This window comes from Miscanthus floridulus, chromosome 18 (genome assembly GCF_019320115.1).
Source record: "Miscanthus floridulus cultivar M001 chromosome 18, ASM1932011v1, whole genome shotgun sequence".
Lineage (NCBI taxonomy): Eukaryota > Viridiplantae > Streptophyta > Magnoliopsida > Poales > Poaceae > Miscanthus > Miscanthus floridulus.
The window spans coordinates 123,984,874-124,008,103 of record NC_089597.1 but is presented as its reverse complement, the minus strand read 5'-3'; the positions used below and the strand labels follow the sequence as shown (position 1 = coordinate 124,008,103).

Below are 23,230 nucleotides of genomic sequence, written 5' to 3'. Positions count from 1 at the left end.
ATAATGAGAGGAAAATGCACAATATTAATATGGTTGGTGATATCTTCATGACCATATATAAACTATTAAAATTTATCATTTAATTTCTCTCATCTAATCAGTACTACGAAAATTAAAAATTCCAATAAGGAGCACCTGTATATTTTTAATTATATATCACATAAAAACAGTCCTCTAATCCAACAAGGAAAAGAATTAGAAAAACAGAAAATAAACACAAGGTCAGCGACGTGGTTTGGAGCCTGGTCCAGTGGGCCTGGACAGACACGGAAACACCTCGACCAGAACCCAAAACGCAAAAGCACAGGAGCATCCAGGCCTGGTCCGCGCCCATGCAAATCTATACAGCAGTTTAGTAGAGACGTCACGAGAGGTGTCGCGTAGAGGTGTTTGGCTAATAAAAAAATAAATTATAGAATCCGTCGGTAATTAATAAGATAAATTTATTAAATTTAATTAATTTAGGGTTAGCATATATTTACTGTAGCATTAAAGCTGGATAACAAGCTGTCTCGGCTTGTTCTGGCTTGTTAAGATAACGAGCTAGCTTGACTCGGCTCGGCTCGTTATCCTAACGAGTCAGAAAGCCAGCTTGGCTCGACTCGGCTCGTTAAAAGCTCGAGCTGGCTCGTTAAGCTCGCGAGCCAGGTATAAAAAATACATAAAATATAATATTTGCATTTATCTAAAGTTTGAGAATAATAATAATATAAAGAAATGCATCTAGACCAGTTACCAGTTAATTTATAGGATCTAGACTAGTTATCAGTCAATTGTAAAGTGCAAGACATGAAGTAATATAAAAATTAATATAAGTTTTGATACTTTTTTTAAAGCTTGACTCGTATAGCTCACGAGCGGCTCACGAGCTGGCTCGAGTTGGTTCGTTATAGCTAACGAGCTAAAATTTTGACTCGGCTCGGCTCGTTATCATAACGAGCCGAGCCGAGCCAGCCACGAGTCGAGCGAACTAACGAGCCTCGAGTTTTTCGTCCAGCCTTACGTAGCATTATTTATTTTTTTAATTCACATTTATTACTCCATGTGTCCGCACATCCGATCCTACTAAATTTTAGGGCTTGTTTGGTTTCCGGCCACAATTTGCTATGACTAATGTTAGGCACCAGCCACATGTGTGGCTTGCCATAATCTGTGGCAAAAACAAGGTGTTTGGTTAGTGACTAAGGTTTGGCAAATAAAGTGCGGTTGCTGTTTGGATTTCAGCCACAAAAATTTAGAAAATTGTTGTGGCATATGTTTGGTTTGCTGCCACATATACCTCAAGCCACGTATATTACCAGTTTGCCAACCTTTACACAAAATCAGTAACCAGGAAAAACAATCAACAACCGGCTGTTTATTCTTCACGAGCAAAATAAGAACACACCATCTTCTAGCCATCATTCATTACCGGACAACTAAAAGTTTCTGAACATATTTACAAAACAGCCACGTTCAAGCTACAGGCAGGTTTAAAGGTCTAGATTACAATATTAATTACAAAAGCAGCAAGCAGCTAGGCATGGATTAGTACTACACTGCCAAAATGGGCACACATCGAACCAAACAGCCTTCTCCTAAGCCTAAAGATGGCAATGGGGCCCCGATACCCGATACCCGACGGGTATTTGATCCATTAGGGGACGGGGATGGGATCATATCTTTACCCGCGGGCATCTAAATGGGCAAGAATCCATCCCCGACGGGTATAGCGGGTACAGGAACGTTCTCTGTTTACCCGTCCCCGTTACCTGTTGGGGAACCTGACTATTTGAGCTGTCATGCGAGTATTAGGCCCAAAGAAGCTCAACATAGGTATTTTAGTCCAAATCTGAATAATCATATATATAGTTTGTGTGTTCTAAGAACCCCAGTTCATTTTTTCCTCACCATCTCCGCCAGCAGCACAAGCACGCCTGCCTCACGAGCGCTCGTGCCCCTCGCTTCCTCAGTTCGGTCTCTCTGCCACCTTTGCTCGTCCTCCTCGCAACCTCGCTCCTTCTCCTTGTTATCTCCGAGACTCCGACACTTATACCCGGGTGAAGAAGAAACGTCTCCGATTGCAAAGCTGCGACCCCAAGTGTCCTTGTTTATCGGGTATGCAGTACTCGTCAGGTATCTGTTACCCGACCGATACTCAACGGGTATGGGGATGGACAAGAATCTATACCCGAGACAGTTAATGGGGATGGGGATGGGATGAATTCTCCGTAGCGGGGAAGAGAACATTCCGGCGATACCCGATGGGTATATCCCCATTGCCATCCTTACCTAAGCCATCAGTCATCACCACAGCCAAAATAAGAACCCAACCAAGTTTCTGGGCTCACCACAAGCTAAGCTTCACAAGTTAAAGCCTTCTCTGTCACATAAGAACTTGAACACCCAAGCATTCAGAGTATCGGCGCTTGCATTACATAACCAGCCACGCTTACCTTTATTCTCCTTGGTAGACAAATGTTCACCAATAAGAACCCTCTGATCTGGTGTCATTGGGATTGTCTCTAGTTTTTGTCATAATAGTGCATGAGGATCAGTAAGCTGTGGCATTTGGGGAGGGGCAGTGGCAGCAAGTGTTTCCCGAAGTGACTTCATTGTAGCAGTTATTTCATCAGTGGAACCTGCAAAACGGCTCTTGTTTCTTGGTTTCTTAGTTGGTGACTTATTGGCTCTTGGACGCTTCCTCCTAGCTTCACTAGTGCTGGAAGATGTGTTATCAAATGTAGCATGTCTGGTTGGAGTTGGCAAAGTGTCTGAATCCTCACCTTCTAGATCTTCAGGCTGTGTGTAGCAATTGAGGTCAATTAGTTCTCTTGATTCATCACTATCTGAGCCATCATCAGCATCCATGCATGTGTTCTGGTCCATAGCCAAAGATCCATCAGCATTGGATCATATGAATAGTTCTCTCATCTCATAGTAGAACTTGATGGGCTTAGCAAGCAGGTGTCTTGCTCTATCCTGCAATCATGTGAACAACGAAATTGATTTCATATACTGTGAACAAGTGAATTGGTTTCAGATTCTAAAATAGAATAAATAATAATTAAATTTAGTGCAAGCAACTTACAGATAATTCTGCTTTCTCAGATTCTGAAACAATCACCATGCATCTGGTTTCATCAAATGTGTTGCCACTATTCCTCAGAGCTGTTGCAATGTACTTCCAATTTTCTTTGTGGTACCTATAGTGACGGTCCACTTGATCAACGGTCACCCCCATAGCAAACTTCTTGTTTAACTCATTAGCACACAGCAGGAGATGTGATTTCTTGAACTTAAATCCTGTATGCTGTTTTTTCAAATACTCAATGCACCACTCTAGCATGTACTTTGACTGATCCTCATGCCAATTCAAGGACCTCTCACGGGAGGGTGCAACAACATCAACCTTAGCCTTTCCCTTGGCCATGGCTGTTTTCCATACAAGAGATATTTAATTAAAATCACAATTAAATTTGCAAGAAAAGGTACATAATAGAGATCACAGAGACTCAAATAAATTGGGATGACAGAACAACAGCCAACCTGTACCAGGTACATGTAGGTACAAAGCATCGCATTATATATGTTCCATACATAGAAAAGAAAGCATCACACTTGAATATATGTTCGATACATAGAGGTAAATCAACAAGAATTAATTTGCAAAGATAGTAGCACACAATTTCTTGAACCTAATCTAGAGTAGCTCCTACTTTATCTTCCCACATCCTTTGAGCCATGTCATCTCTTTTTCTAGCCCATGCCACATTTTCCTGGTGCATATCACTACGATTTCTAATACTTCGAGGCAAGGTTGTGTACCAAGCAGCATCATCATAAACATACTCGTCAGGACCGTCCTGTAAGATCCAATTATGAAGAGCACAACAAGCCATCACAATTTTGACTTGTGTTTTCAAAAGGAAGAACGGCTGACTCTTGAAGATTTTGAAACGATTCTTGAGGGTACCAAATGCTCGTTCAACAGTAGTTCTAAGTGAGGAATGGCGAAGATTGAATAATTCCTTCGGGTTCTGAGGCTCCCTGGTCCCCCTATATTCTTGTAGGTGATATCGAGTACCACGGTACGGAGGTAATACACCAGGCCTTGCTGCATATCCAGCATCAGCTAGGAAATATTTGCCTACATCATTGGTTTTTCAGATTAATTAGTTAAGTATATAGGTGAAGTTTCAGATTGGAGGTATTAGGACAATGGAGTATTCCTACCTGTTGGTATGTTAAGCCCATTAGGACATGATAGAGCATCTTGAAGCACATAAGAATCATGGGTTGATCCCTCCCATCCGGCAAGAACATATATGAACCTTAGGTCAAAATCAACTGCTGCTAGCACATTTTGGCTTGTATATGATTTTCTACCCCTAAACCGATCTTGCATATGGAAAGGTACACATGCTGGTATATGTGTACCATCGAAGGCTCCTATGCATCCCTACGGAAATATTTTTTTTCAAAAAAAAGATTAATATGACACCTAAACTAAACTCCAAATTATTGATTAACAAATTTGATGTACCTCAAAATAAGGGTGAAATCTGTCCGGAGAACTTGTTATCTTTGAATGTGTCTCAACAGATCTGATACATATGAGGTCACGACCAAGGGTACAAAGGGCATCTAAAACATGATGGAAATACCTACTAACAGTTTCACTTGACCTCATGAACTCAAAACCAATTGATCTGTTTGACCAATGGTGCCCAACACAATGGATAAACATGGCAACTTGTTCCTCTATTGACACATGAAAAGTGTCCTCTAGCAAGGCACGTGATCTAAGTTCATGACAGAGTTTATGAAATACAGCTTTCCTCATACGCAACTCACTTATGCAATGGGCCTCAGTACCATGATACAAACGATTTAGACGTGCCAATCTATCAACATCTCTATCTATCACGGGAGCATAAGTTATGGCCCTTCTTCTTTTTCTTGATTTAATCCTATGCAGATACATGGCCAGACACACAAGAATACCAGCAATTAACCTTCTCCTCCATATATAATGGAGGTAGTCCAAGTAATACTGCAAGTATAGTTTTCTTTGACCCATCTAAAACATATGTTCAGAAATAAGGATGAATCAGTAATAAACTAGCAAAGCATCTCATCATTGATTTTTTTTCTCCACCAGAAAATCAATGCCAAAGGGGATAATGGAATTAACCTTCTTTGTGTGCAAGGGCTTTCCGCACTTGAACCTTCTTTATCTGCAGGGACTGATTGCGCATGACCAACACCACGAGATGGATGGATCTTCACCTGTTTCACTAATTTGTTTCAGATCTGCACACATGGAGAGAACAACCAGAGCTCAACAGGGAGGGGAGAAGCAATGCGACTGAGATGGAGAAGACGGTTGTGGGACTGATAATTTCAGATCTTTACCTGGTTGACTGAACACCACGAGAAGCAGAGGCAGTCAGGCAGTAGGGGCGGCGACGTCCTGGTCCTTGGACTTGCGCGTGGACGTAGGAGAGGCGGCGGCAGCAGGGAGCGGGCGAGCGGCGGCTCCTGTGCGGCGGCTCCTGGCCGCGACGGCAGTAGGGCGCGGCGGCCTGATGCCTGGTCGCGAAGCGCGCGGGCGGTCCCTACGGGCGGCGTCGGCGGCGGACCGGCTGGGAGGATGTCGGCATTTTTTCGATTGGGAGGAGTGTCGGGAGATGATAGGGAGCCGGGATGCTTTTCTACTGCGGTGAAAATCCAGGTTCGGCGCGCCACGGTGGGCTGGGGCGGCAAAAACGCCCGCCACCGCCCGCCACACTTTTTGCGAAGGAATTCAGTGGCAGGGTAATTTCGTGGCGGTGGCGTACCGAATCTGAATGTTGAACCAAACACCTACCAAAAACGTTGTGGCAAACTTAAGGTTAGGCGTGGCAGCCTGTGGCCACGATCCAAACAGCCCCTTAGTTGGGAAACTAAACACGCCGGTTCATCCCGCTGCGCTGCGCTCAGCGCTAGCTATCGCTACAGCCGCCGCCGCCGCCTGACGTGAGGTGCCCAGGTCTTCGTCGGGCCCTCTTCGCCAGGTCTTGGACTGGTGCCTCGCCCGCGGTGAGCACCGATGGTATGGCCGCACTTCTGTTCCCTTGGTGCCGTGCGGAACCGAGCACCCAAACCCTAGCTTAAACGGACTCTGATGATCTGTTCTAGCTGTGTAGATGCGTACAACAATGGCCTTTACTCGATCCGCGCCTGTGATGTGCGATTTTGTCCAGCCATCCGCCCGAGGTCTGGGTAGGTCCTTCTGATCCATCGCGTGAGAGATCCGTCCATGGATCGTAGGTCTGTTTGCATGGATGATGGACCAGTCAACCACATACCAGGGGTGAGGTATTGTTGTGGCTCACTGTATGATTGTAAGGAGTGGAAATATACCAGGGGTGGGGTGCTGTTGTGGTTCCCTGTATGATTGTAAAGAGTGGAAATGGTATATTCTCCAACATGGGGATGGCGACTCACAAAAGCTTTGGGATGGGGGAACCTTGGACGCGGGAACTCTTTCCTGCTTCGCGACAACGTTTGATTAAGTTTTAATTGTTTGCTCCCACCTCCGCGTGGCGGGTATTAAAACTAAGACGTCATGCCCCGTGCCCCTCACGCTTGTTTTTGTCCTGTGTAGTCATGGTGGATTTTTAAAAGCTGTTGAGCTAATCAGAACATGGTCACATGGCTAGGTTTCTTAATTGAAAAAAAGGCAGACTAGGAAGTGCTTTCTTTGGATCTATGTATGTTTACGCAGAGCATGGGAATGGACATGCTATGCATATGGTTTACTACACTGAATACTGTTCCTGTTTATTCGCTTTGCATCCCTCAAGATCTGAATGTGGTAAATGCAGATAGTAACCTAATTGCATTGATTTGCAGTAAGCAGACTTAGGAGCTTTTGAGTTGGGATGAATATTTTTTAATGCTGCTAGGCCTTATCATAATGACGTGTTTTTATTTTTTTTCCCCTCTTTTGGTTAATTCTGTGTCGTTATTATTGATGCCTTGTATTTAATTTATTTTCTCTTTTTTCTTGGTGGCTCATGTTGGGCTTCAACTCTAGCCCACCTCAACTTGATAGAGACTAAAGGGCTTTGTTGTTACTATTGCATTTTTGTTTTTGGTGCTGGATGACCAATGGTAGAAGTCAACCTTCATACTAAATTTGGCTTCCTGAATTTTAAGGTTCCCAATGACATTTGGTTTGTTTGTGCAACACCTCAGATATGGTTTGAAATGTTTTTTTTATCACAAGACTGCATGTACTGTAGTATTTAGTTTCCTACTTGTAAGCTTTCATTTACATGTCCTTGATTGATCCTGAGCCTTTTCCAAACTTTTCTGCACCAGTCTATATCTTAGTACTCAATCCATAATTTTGTCATGGTAGCAAGCAATGAGGTTCCATGCAATGGTATCCTTATAATTAGATATCGTAGCAATCGCATTGTCCTAACTAAGTTCATTTGTATTCCTTGATGAATCCATCAAGAATTGGAATCAAATCTAGAAGATAAAAGAGGTCTGTTTATTTAGCTATTTAACATATTTATTTAATGTGCATGTGATGCAAGCAGTTTTGCGTTTTTCACCCATCAACTCTGCTGCATCAATCAGCATCTGAAAAAGCATGGCATCTCTATTGTCGTTATTACGCTTTGCCCTCTAAATATGCGTCATCAATCATTATCGCTGAAATAAAGAAATGCTGCACTAGTAGTTTTTATCCCAAGGGATAAGGAAATGCATTAATATGTAAGGTTCGTTGCAAATCATTGAACCTTCAAATTTGTAGGATTGATGTATAGACAATTTTATCCATGTTTATAATCCAATTGCACACTTCTCCTCATGGCAGCATGTTGAAAATGGCCAATTATTGAGCTTGCTTGTCATGGTTACTGTTAATTCATTGTATTGATTATCAAATATCTGTAACCCAGGCAAAGATAGGCTTGTTATTTTTTAAATAAACAAAATCCTGCAGCAAATAATTATTGCTTTTTAAAACCATTTATTCTTGACAAGGAAGCACCTTAAGTCCTTAGCTCCTCTAGTTTATGGAATGCTCCATTTTTGATACGTGTCTTTTGGGAATAAAACACTGTTAAACTAAATTTCCTAACAGCCTATGTTTTCTTTTCAGGATTGTGCATCAAGAATACTTTTTGTCAAGGAGTTCACTTGAGGAATGCAAGAATTAGGATAGGCCAATTAGAATTGTTTTTTTGTTGGCATATCCTGAGTTTCGTCTGATAAGGATCCTGTCTCACCACCTGGGTCAATTATACCAAACATTTTTGCCGCCAGCTGCCTTAACTACATACTACAAAGATCAAGGGGATTTGTCTTTGGTGGACTGCTTCTACCTTCAGTTCACACTTTTGCAGCCAGCTGCCCATGGCAACCACAAAAGCAAATGCTAATGCTGTTTATTGGAATGCAAGTTCTTCTAGGCAGGGAGGCCAAACTTCAAGAGCTAGTGGTCCTCAAAATGTCTGCATAACTAATATGCAAGCAGAGCTATCATCATCGTCATCAGGCCATGGAACCAAATCATGCAGCCTCTCTGTGGACCACTCTTTGTCACATAAGCCTGAATCAGAACGCTCGATGGGAGCAACTGATAACCTGGATTCTCTTGTAGCAAATTCAATAGGCAGGCTTGTCTTTGAGGCTGGTCTTGAGCCTGATTTTGTTCACTTGCCATCTTTTAATGGCGTGATTGATTTGCTCACCTGTGGGGTTTGGATTGCAATGCCTTATGAATATATTCTGCAAGTGCAACTGAGTGAAGTTCAAAAGCGTGAAAAGGCTATGAGGCAACACTGGGAGAGAAGAGGCTGCAGTTTGATATTGGATAGCTGGAAAAGCCGGTGTGGGAGAAGCTTCATTAGTGCTTTCGTGCATTGCAGAGAAGGGATGCTTTTTCTCAGGTCCATAGACATCTCCACAATATTTGATGATGTTGATGAGCTTGCAGCAATGGTTTGTTGTTTGATTGATGATATCGGTGTCCACAACATTGTTCAGGTCATCACCAATAATGTTTCACCACATATGCAAGCTACAGAGCATGCTGTGCTAAAGAAACATGACCAGTCATTCATATTCACAGTATGTGCTGATCATTGCATCAATCTTCTGCTTGAGAATATAGCTGAACTGGATCACGTGAAAGATGTCCTAACGAAGGCAAGAGAAATCATGATGTTTTTGTATGGCCATGCATTACCCATGGAACTGATGAAAAAGTTCTTTTATTTTGACTCTGAGATCATAAGCAACTCTAACTTGAAATCGGTGGCTAAGTTTCTCACGCTTAAGACCCTAGTATCTCAGAGGGAAAATCTGATGGAGATGTTTAGCTCGCCGAACTGGGTTTCCTCTGATCTGGCTTGTACAAGTCTGTCCATGCATATATGTGAGGTAGTACAAACGGATAGTGCATTTTGGAGTGCTGCTGATAATGTTTTGAAGGTTACAGGCCCACTTATCAGTGTTTTGTATAAATTGGAAAATGATAATTGTCCAGTGAGTGTCCTGTATGATGCCATGGATAGTGCAAAAGAAGGTATAAAAAAAAATCTTGGTCATGAGCATGGTAATTACTGGCAGATGATTGATCGCATATGGGACAATTATTTGCATTCCCCAATCCATGCTGCTGGTTATATTCTCAATCCAGGACTCTTTTACGCTGACCGGTACCGCCATGATTCTGAAATCAGCAGTGGCATCACGACCTGCATTATCCGAGGTCATTATCATGCACTGCATGTAGCTGAACAAATGGATCTATATCAAAGAAGATCAGGTCTGTTTGATTCAGATTCAGCAATTCAGGAAGCTACTGGAACACCTCAAGGTAAAGGCCAGTCCTGATTCACTGTGTGAACCCCTTTGATCTAAATATTTCAGGACATTTTAATTTGTACCTTTCTCCTGGTTTCCCACCTTCATAGCCTGTCTGTTATTTGATGTGATGCTCTTTTGTGTTGCTACAAGTGCCATTATTTCTGGTTTATCCAAACTTTAATTAAACATGTTAGATCTGGTTAGGATGCTTGAACTCCATACCAACTTAAATAGAGCAGGAGTACCATTCTCCAGTGTACAAATTGTTATGTACATGTGATATTGCCTAAGGCAGAAGTCCTGGTTCTTTCCCGCTAATGAATAATGTCATGTTCACACAGCAATCTGTACAGCCACAGCTGCGCTCACCTCGCTGCCTGCCACAATTGCTCCTCTGTTCCTTTTGGCAAGTTAATGCCTTGTCATGATATATGTCCAAAGTTGCTTTCATTAAACATACCATGCATGCTTGTCTACTAATCCCAAGGTAGACGCTAATGTTAATTAGTTAACAAAGGTTTGGGTTAAAGAAAGGCCCATGCTAATTTAAGTAAACAATAACTCAGGTTTAAATAATGCCACGTCCACAGTCATTAAAGCATGATGTTCAGACAAGGAGAAACAGCAGAAAAAAACTGTTTTGCTTGTCTGAAATCTCGTGTTTTATGACTGGAAGGCAGTAGACTAGTAGTTCTGTAATACTCTCCATTCCAAATTATAAGACGTTTTGGCTTTTCTATATTCATAGCTTTAGCTACGCACCTAGATATATGTTATGTATAGATACATAGTAAAAGCTATGAATCTAAAAATGCCAAAACGTCTTATAATTTGGGACAGATGAAGTGCATTTGATATATGCTTCTATATGGTATGGTGCGAGGCCTTTGCTCCCATGATAATTTGTCTCCAGATGAAATACCGTATCTGTTTTTTTTTTTTGTTTCAAGTTCATGATTTGCATGTTGATACCCACTGTTGATATGCTTCGTATTTGTTACCTTGTGTCCCTCCTTAGAAAATGACTAATGCATGTTGCCAACTAAGTTATCTTTCACCTTGCTTAAGTTACCACGTTCAACAGACGTTAGTCTGTGTGCTCTGTGTATTAAATGGTGTAGAATCAGGAATTTGTTTTGAACTGTTACAAAGAATAAAAAAAAGAATAGAATCCTACCCGTGTGATGATAATTCTGTTAAAGGAGTTGTCCTTACCTGTGTTTACCTGAAACAAATCGCAGATGTCTGGTGGGAGAGACATGGGAGTGGCACGAAGGAGCTACAATCTTTTGCTGCTCGGATCCTAGGCCAGACATGCTTCGGCGCTACTAGGTACAACCTCGACAAGAGCTTATCCGAGAGGCTGCACACCGAGAAGCGCTCCCTTGCTGATCAAGAGGTTCCGCAACATGGAGTACATCTACTACAACCTTCGCGCTCGTGAATGCAGTGCCTCGCCTGGAGGGTCCTCCTGCAGCCCAGCATGGTAAGGTCACTGCCCAGCTGAGCGACTGGGTGTCCGCATAGCACACCCCCTGCTCGCCCCTGGTGGCGCGAACCGGTTTGCGCCGCGGGACGCTGCTGTCTGTCTTTACATACCGTGCTGGGCCTTTCCAACAATTTGGAGGCCTGGGAAACCTGTGTTGTTAAACCTTAGATTTTTTTTTGGCGGGATGGTTAATTTTCATGTGAGGTTGGATAATTTAAGTACATGAGGAAATGGTTTCGCTGACTAATGACGGTTTGTGTGTTTGTTTTAAATTAAAAACGGTCATCACTGGTTTTTGAACCCCTGACGACTGGTTGTTTGTGCGTATTGACTCGTGGAATTGCATACTCCTGCTGTAGTTCAGTGAGCCGCGGTACTGGCAGTTATGGCCGTCGCAGCAGCCAGCAGCGGCATGGAGCAGTTGTAGCTTGTGTGCTTTTGGGCGGCGTGGCCACGCCTGTTTTCTCGCTCTGCTAGTCTGCTTGGCCTTTGCCCCCTGCTCGTCCCAGCGTCGTCGCAGACTCGCAGCTCTGGCTTCGATTGCATCCATACCATTACTCCCGTCGGAACGAATTGAATTGCTACTGCGCCGGCAGGCCGGCGGGCGACAATGGCAGCCGCATGCTGCGTCGTGCCAGGACCTGCACCCGTCCGTGCACAGTAGTGGGCGAGTTGCTCTAGCCAGGCCACGTTTAGTTGGCGCCGGCATTTGCATAGTGTTTGATGTGCAAACACGGTAGCAATTTCATTTGTATTTGTGAATTATTGTTCAAACATTGACTAATTAGGCTTAAAAGATTCGTCTCACAAAGTTCAACCAAACTGTGCAGTTAGTTTTTTATTTCATCTACATTTAGTACCCCATACATATACCGCAAGTTTGATGTGATGGAAAATCTTCTTTTTGTATAGTGTTAAAGTTGGGAGTTCCGTGGGAACTAAACATGGCCCCAGTGTCAGAGTGTCCTGCCTAGTGGATGGGAGTGGTTGCATTTGCTGTGCCCCCAACTACTTCCACTGATGGGACGCCAAAAGTGCCATGGCCGTGTAGTTGCAGTACCTTGTTCGGATATTAATAAAAAAATAAATTACAGAATCTGTTAGTAAACCACGAGACGAATTTATTAAGCCTAATTGATTTATTATTAGCACATATATTACTGTAGCATTTTATTGTCAAATCATGGACTAATTAGGTTTAAAAGAATCGTCTCGTAAAGTAGTCGCAATCTGTGTAATTAGTTATTTTTTAGTCTATATTTAATACTTCATACATGTGTCCAAACATTCGATGAGATATGGTGTAAACTTTTAGAGAGGAACTAAACAAGGTCGGCGTTGCCCTCTAAAGTTTACTCCCTATCACATCGGATGTTTGGATACATGCATGGAGTATTAAATATAGACTAAAAAATAACTAAATGCACATATTACGACTAATTTACGAGACGAAATTTTTAAGCCTATTTAGGGCCTGTTTGGCAGGGCTCCTTCTGAGAGGCTCCTCCGGAGGAGCCAGAGCCGTTTTGGAACAGCTCTGGCTCCTCTGCTGAAAAATGGCTCCTCCAGAAAAACGTTTGGCAGGGCTCCTCTGGAGGAGCCAGAGCCGGAGCCGGAGAGGAGCCCTGCCAAACAGGCCCTTAGTCACGGTTTGACGATGTGGTGCTACATTAAACATACGCTAATGACAGATTAATTAGGCTTAATAAATTTGTCTCGTAAATTACTGAGGACTTCTATAATTTGTTTTATTTTTACTATCCAAACACTTCCATATAACACCATGATATGTAACACCACGATATGACACCCAATATAACGTTCTAAACTTTACTACATGAATTTAAACACCACCTTAAACAATCTCCTCAAGGAATGTGGAGGACCAGGAGAGCATGATCGCGATTGCTACTACTGCTGCCAGGTTTTCAAGTTTGAACTCGGCTGTGGATCTGTGATCCGATCCTTGGGCTTCGTAACCTAAGCAATGCCAGTGCAGGAGCGGCGTCGGGCGGCGTGCATGGCGGAAGGCTGTCTGGTGGGCACTAGCGACGGGAGCAGTAAACAATGGCGGTCGTGACCTCCCAAAGGAAAAGACGAAAGCCTAGGAAGCGGACAGGCGGGCGGGACAAGGGCTGGCGCGCGTCTCGGGCTCGGCCCTCGGTGGCGCCGTGGTGTGGCTGGACGTAGAGATGAAAACGGATCAGATACGGACGGATATCACCGATATTATATTTATTTTTATATTTCTGTTCGAATTTGGATTCGAATACGGATAGTGTCAACTATATCGGATAGAATACGATTGGATATCGACATCATAAATATGCGATTTGAGTATTCGGATACGGATACGGTATCGGATGTTGGATATCCGGACTCGGATACGGACAGATCTCAACCCCTCTAAACAGATTCGGTTTCGAATACAGTCGGAAAATATCCGTACCGTTTTCATCCCTAGCTGGACGGGATCAAGATCGATTTTTTTATTTTATTTTTAACATTTTTTTAAATTAATTTTAAATCTAACATTATTTTTTTCTCTCTAAATCTAACACTTTCGCGCCTATTGTCAGGGCACAGCGAAACGTTTGTGCCGCGCCATGCATGGTGGCACGGCGGGAGGTTGACGTGGCGACGACCGGAACTACTGACCGGTGACGTGGCAGGGTCTGCCGTGTCACCGACCACGACGCAGCAGTGACGCGCCATAGCCCACGGCGCGGTAGGACCTGGACACAGACAGAAGATCGGCCGTTGTCGGTGAGGATTGGCAGCGACGCGACTATAGACCCCGACTTCGCGTCGCAGCTGAACGACACCTGCAGCTCCGACCCCAATGCCTTCGCCTTCCTTGACCCCTCACCGGTGGGCTCCGAGCATGTGCTCTAGGCTAGTCCGACATAAGGTCGCGTAGCACGGTCGACTACTGCGCGTCCAACCAGGATGCCTTCTTCGGTGATTTCGTGGCGGCGATGACCAAGCTTGGGAGGATCGGGGTCAAGAATTGCACTGTTCCCGAACTAGTTGCTAGTTAATCTCGCCGGCAGTGCTGCCGCGACGCATTGAAACGAATATGAAGCAAATAAATGAAGTCCGTGCGCAAGTTGACAAGCTGCCACATAACAATTTTATTGGTTCGACATAACATAACCAACTAACCCTGCAAGTTTCGGACGACGATATTCGTTCGACCTAACAAACTAAGACCCAGAGTGTAAGGATCCCTCGGATGCCTCTATCTCTTCGGATTTGTTGGCAACATATTGAGAGTGTAGCCAACGTCGGTGTGGTCGCGTTACCGGTGCGTACGGCTCGTACCCTGTAAGTATATGATATGCACGATTACTTATAATCTTTATGATCGTTAGTTCATGGAGCCTACGTATTTAAAGAAACTACCTTTGTTACTACTTGTGAGGCTCCTTAGGTACCAAGTGGGGCACCACCTAGCTGAGACATGTCGATCTCGTCCTACGGCCAATTGTCCCACTGGTGGTGCTGTCTGCGGAAGCCCGGGGGGTCGTCGTCGTCGTCATCGTCGTCCTCGGTTGCAGGGTCTTTCCCGGCGCTATGATGTGGTGGTGTACGCACTGCGGAAGTGGCACCTGCCACCGGTTGAGAAGAGCCGGCTGGTGTCCTCAAAGAGCCAGAAGACGTGCCACCCGACCGCGCCGGGACTGTCGGTTCCACCCAAGGAGTGTCCATGTAGCTCAGCTTCTGAGCTAGCTTCCTGCAGCTCCGCTTCACCTTCTGCATAAATAGACGTTAAAGTTAGTGTATTTTCCAAATGCATATACACTAAAGATACATTTTTGGAACGGATAAGTTTATGTTTACCTCCACAAAAGCCCCGAGAACGCCTGGCCCCTACCCTCTAGACTCGTAAAGCCGAAACGCTGCTTCGTTGGACATCCTTAACAATTGTGTCGCCTGGGTTCAGAAACGCAGTTGGACAGTTTTAGTACACATACTTAATACCAAATGGATAACAAATTATATCATTCGAGTATCTTACCACGTATCTTTATAGCGGAGCTCTCTGTAGTTATGTGTTCTTACTATTGGACACGTCATCACATCTTCCTCCAAGTCCTCCGAGTATAGATCTTTGATCACATCTTAGATCACTCTATCAGCAAACAGGAGCTGACCTATCCGTTCGTGCTATAGCAGAAAGTGGCTCCAGACAAAGCACGAGCCACGCACGCCCCCGCTGTATCCCTCCCGCCGTCACGCCCTACCGCCGCCACCGCCACCGCCGGAGTCTCTCGCCACCGTCGCTGCTCTCCCGCATTCACCTTTCCCTTACCATTTCCTTTCATGCGCTCAAGAGCCACGGCTCGATCCAGATCCAGGTGTCCTTTGACCGAGACCGCGCCTGCCTTACCCCTCCGGTTGGATTCTTCGCCGTCTTCGTCCCCACTGGGCGCCGCTGGGGTGGAGCGGAGATCGGATCCGCCAGGGGCTGAGGAGCTGATTCCTTCTCTCGCAGGTAAGGACGCCCTTGCTTTCTTGGATGGACTGCTCGTGTTATTCTGCAAATCTCAGCTTTGCCGTGAGCGCTGAAACCAAATGTTTCTTTCTCTGCATTCAGTCTAGTTTGATGCGAATTCATTTGCTGACCGGCATAGCATGATCCTGCGGTGATTGCGGATAGCTTGTGCAAGCTAGTGGCTTGGGAGTTCTCTTTTTAATCTGGCCTAAAGAAATCCTGAGACGGTAGCGTAACATGGATGCGAATACGGAGGTTACTTATGCTATTGGTGCAGTGGGAATTGACAATGGGGCCAAGGGGAAGTTGACGCCCAGTGATAGTGTAGAGGGCCACGCAGAAGAGCACGACGTGCTGGCTGATGGAGTGCATTCGGGCAGGAGCGAGGTGATCAACCCATCTGAAGAAGTGGAAATGGAAGCCACCTCGCAATCCCAGGACATAAAGCCCCGAGTTCCTGAGGTAAGGTTTTCACGTTCACACATTGCCAGTTCTGGTGACTTCAATCAGTGGTCCGCTGACAGTCACGTGTTTTCTGGCATTTTCATGTGTTCTAGGCCATTCACTGAAGGTTGTTACTAAATCTCAGCGACAGAGCCCTCGAGGCGGGGATAAGAGTCAAGCTAGGAAAAGCTCTCCCAGTCCTTATCCTAAAGCTTGCACGGGTTTCTGATCCAGATCTAGTTGATAGCTCTTCAAGCAATGGTGATGCTGGTGCCAGTAAGAAAGTAAGTTAAACTTTTGTTATAGCTTATGAGTTACGATGTGCCCATCTATATTTTTATAGTGCTTATAGTGATATGCATGATTGCTACTATATTACTTCTAGGAATGTTTATGTGCCTTGCCGTTTGAAGTTTGAACCTTATACATTTTTGTTGTTGGTGATTTCATTAGAAGGACGAAAAGAGCAGTTTCCGTCCAGTTGCCAAGGAGAGCCCATCACTTGAGGACTCAAAGTAAGCTGTTTTGGTTCTTCGTTTTGCACTTTGTGATTCCGTGTTGCTTCATGGTTTCTGTTTCTCAACTTAAAATCAGCGCTCTAAGCATCCAATTAAGCCAGGCCTACTAACTTCTCAGATTGTGAGGAACTGATCCTAGCCAGTGTTTAAAAGGCGACTAAGGGTCCAGGTGAATGTTGGGTCCGCCTGGACGCCGGCGACAAGGCGCCACTGTTTCACAAGGCGAGCTGGGTACGCCTGGACGCCTAGGCGACGTCTTTGAAACACTGATCCTAGCTCAGTTGGTTGATGTGGACGTACGCTCAGACCACCTAAGTCAAGTCCTCGTCGGGACGAATTTGGGTGCCTATTTCTTAATTAAAAAGACCACTAGTTTTTTCCTAGGTTGGATGAGTGTTTTAATTACCCACATTACCTTGAGTGTGAAAATGCTATGAATTATTGGTACAACTATGTTTGCTAGATTTTTTTGGTAGCATAAGAGTATAGCATGATTTAATGAGTTTTTTGAAGTGTTCGTTCCGTCAAATATGCAAAGGAGTTTTTCCCCCTTGGGATCATCTTGTTTATTTGAACATTTATTATTGTCTGTGCATTTTACCATTATGGAAACTACTGTTTGCTTTGACTTCCATCTTGTGATAATTGAAACTGCGCTGTGAAACCAAGTCTTGCTACATATATATATGTTTCCAACCAAGTCATACCCTATACTTTTTTCTCCGTAAATTTATTCTCTTACCTAGCGCACTTAGGTATAAAAGAGTTTCTTGCAATATCATGTGCTTCATTCCAATCCAGAGAGAAGAACAAAACTCAGAAGGCATCAAACCAGCATTCTGTCAAAAAGGATATTGAAGAAGAATCAAATGAAAGTGTGAAACCTCAAAGGGTTGGCAGCACTCCATCATATGGATTTAGTTTTAAGTGTGATGAGAGAACTGAAAAAAGAAGAGAGGTAACTCACTGTAGATAACTTAGCACTGGTTTTAGTTTAAGAACATATGGGCATCATTTCTTTGCTTACACTGTTCTGCAATGATATAGTTCTACTCAACGCTCGAGGAGAAGATTCATGCACAGGAACTGGAGAAAAGGAACTTGCAGGCAAAATCAAAGGTTTGTGCCCTTATTCTATTTTCATATTACTATGGAAGTGATAATGCTCGTTGCGACATTGATTATAATGTTGACTTTATCCATTTGTTACTTCTGTGCAGGAAACTGAAGAAGCTGAACTCAAAATGCTGAGAAAGAGTTTAAATTTCAAGGCAACACCAATGCCCAGCTTTTATAAGGAACCACCTCCCCCCAAGGTTGAGTTGAAGAAGGTAATTGTCCCCCCCCCCCCCCCCCCCCCCCTTACTTATGGCTTAGTTTCTTCTTCCTATTCTCCTCCATTGAATTGCGGGCTGCAGATATATGCTATATCTAAATCACAAAATATCTCAGTTTACTGCTAAGGGGAAAAAATTATCTGCATTACAATTCAACTTGAAAAGATTATATTAATCAAATAATCATCCTTCAAGTTTCTGCCTGTTAAGTTTTAGGCAACGTATCAGTTGCAAACCAATCAACCTGTGTAAACTTGGAAACTACCAATCAGGACCACTAGATGCTGATTCAATGGATGGGGTGAGAGGTGGGATTTTTTTGCGCTTAAGCCCCCCACCCGCCGGCCTTTTTTTTTTTGCGCTTAAGCCCCCTCACCTCATCCATTGGATCAACATCTAGTGGTCCTGATTGGTAGTTTCCAAGTTTGCACAGGTTGGTTGGTTTGCACCTGATATGTTGCCTAAGTTTTAACATGACTTATAAAAATGCAATAGTTCTTTAATTCAGTTTACCATCATGTTGAACTGAAAACCTTAATCTTGGTATAATATTTTTTAACAAGCTAAATAGCTAATAAAAGGAGTTTTTTGTTTTGTTGTAGCTACAAAATTTTACTCTATTGAGTCATACAGCAAAAGAGCTTTGCAGTCTTGTACTCAAATATAACATATCACATTTTGTAATAGCTAAATCCAATTACAGTCTTTTGCCTATACAATATTTAAGATTTATCATGCACTTTGTGCACCTGAATTTTCTGTAACTTGTACAGTTGTAAACAAGGTTCTTAATTCATAGCTTATGGATAAAATGAACGATTACCCCCATGGTCATGCTATTCTTGTCTTTAGTTGGGGCATTTGTTGTATTGTTAGGTTTGCAATCTAATTAATAGTTCTATGCTAAATTCATTGCAAGTCCATAATCCATATTTTGCTGGAGTTAGCAGCTATATGAATAAGAAAACAATAAATTTGAAGGCTCCCAAAGCCTAGTTTGGTCTTGTTTTCATTGGATTGTTGCTTTTGAATTTCCAATAACAGCTATGTCACACTTAAAAATTTCTTACCCAGCTGCTTGCCACTAGGTATAAAGGTTATGGCTCCCAATATTATTTTCTGTTGATCTTAGATCCCTACAACAAGAGCTAGATCACCAAAGCTTGGTCGCTCCAAGAACACATCCTCAGGAGGGACCGAAGGAAATTCAAATCCTCCAGCTCGTTCAGCTCAACTGAGTCTCGATGAAAGGGTCTCCCAAAATGGTGTCGAGAAAGTACCTGCTGCAAATGCAGTGAAGAAGCCCCAACGGAAATCTCTCCCTAAATTGCCTTCAGAGCAAACAATGAAAGTTGACATTGCAGCATCTGTTTCCTCTACAGAAGAGCTAGAAAACAATTCATCGTCGACGGGTCTTGTTCGAGAGCCAATCCGCGCTCAAGTTACACCTGATGAACCTGGACTCAGCGCGTAGGAACCTATCAAGCCGACTCCTATGAAAGGAGAGAGCTGTGCCTCAGCTTCCTTTATCACATTTTGCTACTGCTGCAGTAAACTGCTGGCTGGTATTATGTACTAAAATTAGTCTCATCACCAGGAGTTTGAAGAATGGCAAATGACCCCTTGTATTGTTTTTCTTAGTTTCTATTGACATACGAGGTGTTTGTAGTTGGCAGAATTTCATATTATCATGTCCTATCTCCAGGGTGAGTCAATTTCCTTGCCGTCCTAGTACAAATATGTACACGATTTTGCAAAGCTCTGTGATTTGGTGCGGCCTGTTTGTCTGTACTAGGGTCGCTGATTCGGAGCTACATCTTCTTGTCTAAAACATTGAATGCTTGGTCTCTGATTTTTATGGTCTGTTTCCATTCTGTTTTAGTGGATGCCTTTGTTATTACAAGCAAAATAATTCCCTTTCTGTGGACATCTAATAAGGAGTAGAGCGTGTTTTATACTATAACTTTATTATGTTAAGAGCACTGAATAGTCTATTTATATCTTATTGGCTTGGCTTTCATTTTGTGTGATGTGTGAGTTCTGTTTACAGTGAATCGGCCCTCTGTGACCATCTTGCATGAATTATGGACTAATTTTGTCTCTCCCTAAACCTGAGCAATGATGTCACTTGATTGAGTATCTGTATCATGGTCCACAGGATTTGTTTTGATAGAATTAGAAGGACTATGTGTTAGTTGCACTGAATCATTAAAAAATGGTTTTCGAGGTTGAAGTTCTAGTTCTGATTTGTGTGGAGTTTGCACCTATATAATGAAATAATGATGTAGAGGATAAGGTGTCTGTGTGTGCTTTATTTTCCTTGTCTGCACTTGTGTTTCTAATGATATGCTATGCTTCAATGTCATTTTCTGCACATTGGTTATAACTAGGTCCTTTGTTATCTCTCTGACCAGGACCAGCAAGAAGCTACTGCCAGATCAAGAGCAAGCCATACCCAAAGTCCAGGTACTGCCGTGGTGTCCCTGACCCCAAGATCAGGATCTATGATTGGGATGAAGAATGGAGTGGATGAGTTCCCCTTCTGTGTCCACCTGGTGAGTTGGGAGGAGAATGTTTCTAGTGAGACTCTTGAGGCTGCCCACATTGCTTGCAACAAGTGCATGACCAAGAGTGCTGGAAAGGATGCCTTCCTCCTGATGGTCAGGGTCCATCGGTTCCATGCCCTTCGTATCAACAAGATGCTTTCATGTGCCAGAGCTGATCGGCTCCAGACTGGAATGAGGGGTGCTTTTGGCAAGCCCCAGGGTACCTGTGCTCGTGTGGACATTGGTCAGGTCCTACTTTCTGTGCGCTGCAAGGAAAGCAATGCTAATAACGCTGAAGAAGCCCTTCGCCGTGCCAAGTTCAAGTTCCCTGGCTGCCAAAAGATCATTCAGAGCAGAAAGTGGTATGTGGGAATGAAGATGCTTTGCTGTTGAACCCATGTCACAGCATCGATGAATGGTCTGAGTCTGACTTGTTTGGTTCATTGCCTTGTTTTTTCAGTGGCTTCACCAAGTTCACCCGCGCTGAGCATCTCGAGTACAAGAGAGGGTAGAATCGCACTCACACCTGATGGTGAAAAGGTTTTCCAGTTGCTCATTTATTTGTGTCCCTGTTTAAGCATCATATGCTTCACATGTCAAGAACTGATCTTGAATAATTTTGTACTGTTTGATGTAATTCCAATGTACGGAGTATGCCCTTTCGGCTTATGGGCTTGTTTATAACTGGCCTATCTTATTTTATAATACTAGTTCATCGTTTGGCCTTTGTGTGCAGCTGCTTGGTGGTTCATCTTTTGGCCTTTGTGCAGCTGCTTGGGGGTTCTTTTGGCCTTTGTGCAGCTGCGTAGACAGAACTCCAGAGATTTTGCTTAGTTAGCCCAGTTTCATATGGTGGTTAAATATTCAGAATAGATTGTTTGAACCTTGCTATGTAATCGTTGTCAACACAACAACAATACATCTCGCATTTCAGTGGACATGTTTTATCTATCCTTGAATGTCATTATCATTCTGTTTCAATTTCAAAAAGTTACAACATTCATGAAAGATCGAAGGCGACATAGATCCATAGCTGTGGAATCTCATTTCACTGGTCCGCATATGCGTCCCATCGCGCTCGATCTGCCCTGTTACTAATCAAATATTTCACAGATGAACTGGATTTCTGTGCTTGCTCTCTAGAATTTCTAGCACTAAAACCATCTTACGCTGTGTTTGCTCTGTAGAATTTCGCGACTATCAAACATTTCACAGATGAACTGGATTTCTGTGCTAATTTCTAGCACTAAAATCATCTTATGCTGTGCTTGCTCTGTAGAATTTCTACACTAGAATCGGCAGTGTAAGTTGAATGCAATGTTAAAAAAAAAAGGAACAGGCAGACCCAATATATCATATCATCAATAATGCAGACCCAATACGAACATCACATACTGATATCCGAGTAGCCAACATCATCACATACTGATAGCCAACATCTTCACATACTGATAGCCAACATCTTAACAGTACTAAAGATCGACGGTACAGTACTAAAGATGATAAATAATTAAACAGGGGCGAATTAATAACAATTAGACAACCTTGCTCCACCGAAACGAAACCCTGCACTCACTTTCGTAGGATGCACACACTTCCCTCACGATGCCCACCTACTCCTGGGGAAGGATAAAGATCTGCTTGATACCGTTGGTGAAGTCGACGCCCACCTCGGCGTACCCCTTCTGCGCGTGCTGCCTCAGGCAGTCCTGCTCCAGGTCCACGAAGTAATTGCAACGGGTGATGTTTTCAAGCTGGAGTGCTATGGCCTCGGGTTCCTCGGGGAAGAACTCGGAGTAGAGTTCGATTTCTTCTTGGGAGAGAGGAGGCAGCTTCGGCGAGGGACGTGTCTTGATCCTGTCGATGAAGGAGTCGGGCACCGTCTCCTTCGTGATCATAGCCACCGCCGGCTCGGCCTTGCGCTCCTCCTTTGGCCCCGGCTCGCTCCCAGGCGCCGTCTTGTTCCCCGCTGCAGGCTTGGTGCCGCAGGTCCCGAAGTCGCTCCAGGATGCCGCCTTCACCATGCCTGTCCCGGCCGCCTTCTTGTTCGCCAGCTCAGCCTTGGTGACGCCGATCTCGCCGATGAAGCTGCCGACGTCCTTGTTCCTCGCAACCGCCATCTTGCGGTCAGCCTTGGTGGCGCCGACGGCCGCCGAATCATCCTTCACGAACTTGGAGCGGCGCCTCGAGTAGAGAGGAACAGAGCCCCTCGCAGGCACCAACCCCCCCTCAGTGTCGAGCTGCATCTCCCCCAGCACCCTCGTCACCTCCGCCATGGCCTCTCTCGCGGCGGCGGCTACGGTCTTGTGTTGGTACAGGGAAGGAAGGGGGTCGCAATATATAGCCCCCGCAACTCTAGACGCTATTGGGTCCTTTCCTTCTCTGCACCGGACTCCGATCCGCTCCTTCCTCTTTTCACGCGCGCCGTTGATTCCGTTGCGGATGCGGATCCCCCATCCAGCACCGGTACGCACTCGCAACCGGCATCCGTGTTGGAAGTGGGACGCTTTTTGGGCCAACTGGGCCGGACCAACCCCGCC

General features: G+C 44.2%; 1 protein-coding gene and 4 pseudogenes across 1 annotated transcript; 3 read left to right on the top strand and 2 right to left on the bottom strand.

Moving 5' to 3' along the window:
* Positions 1-2,591: 2,591 nt before the first annotated feature.
* On the bottom strand, positions 2,592-3,412 carry LOC136520702 (uncharacterized; annotated as a pseudogene).
* A 265-nt stretch (positions 3,413-3,677) lies between these two features.
* Positions 3,678-5,062, bottom strand: LOC136519956 (protein ALP1-like). The gene is made up of 3 exons (XM_066513356.1): positions 4,526-5,062; positions 4,216-4,441; positions 3,678-4,129 (listed from the first exon to the last, which is right to left on the bottom strand). Exons 1-3 carry the CDS (start codon positions 5,060-5,062, stop codon positions 3,678-3,680), a joined length of 1,215 nt encoding a protein of 404 aa, XP_066369453.1.
* An 840-nt stretch (positions 5,063-5,902) lies between these two features.
* Positions 5,903-11,660, top strand: LOC136520912 (uncharacterized; annotated as a pseudogene).
* A 3,836-nt stretch (positions 11,661-15,496) lies between these two features.
* LOC136521786 (protein WVD2-like 5) lies at positions 15,497-19,779 on the top strand (annotated as a pseudogene).
* Positions 19,780-19,834: 55 nt separating this feature from the next.
* Positions 19,835-21,425, top strand: LOC136524577 (large ribosomal subunit protein uL16z-like; annotated as a pseudogene).
* Positions 21,426-23,230: the final 1,805 nt, after the last annotated feature.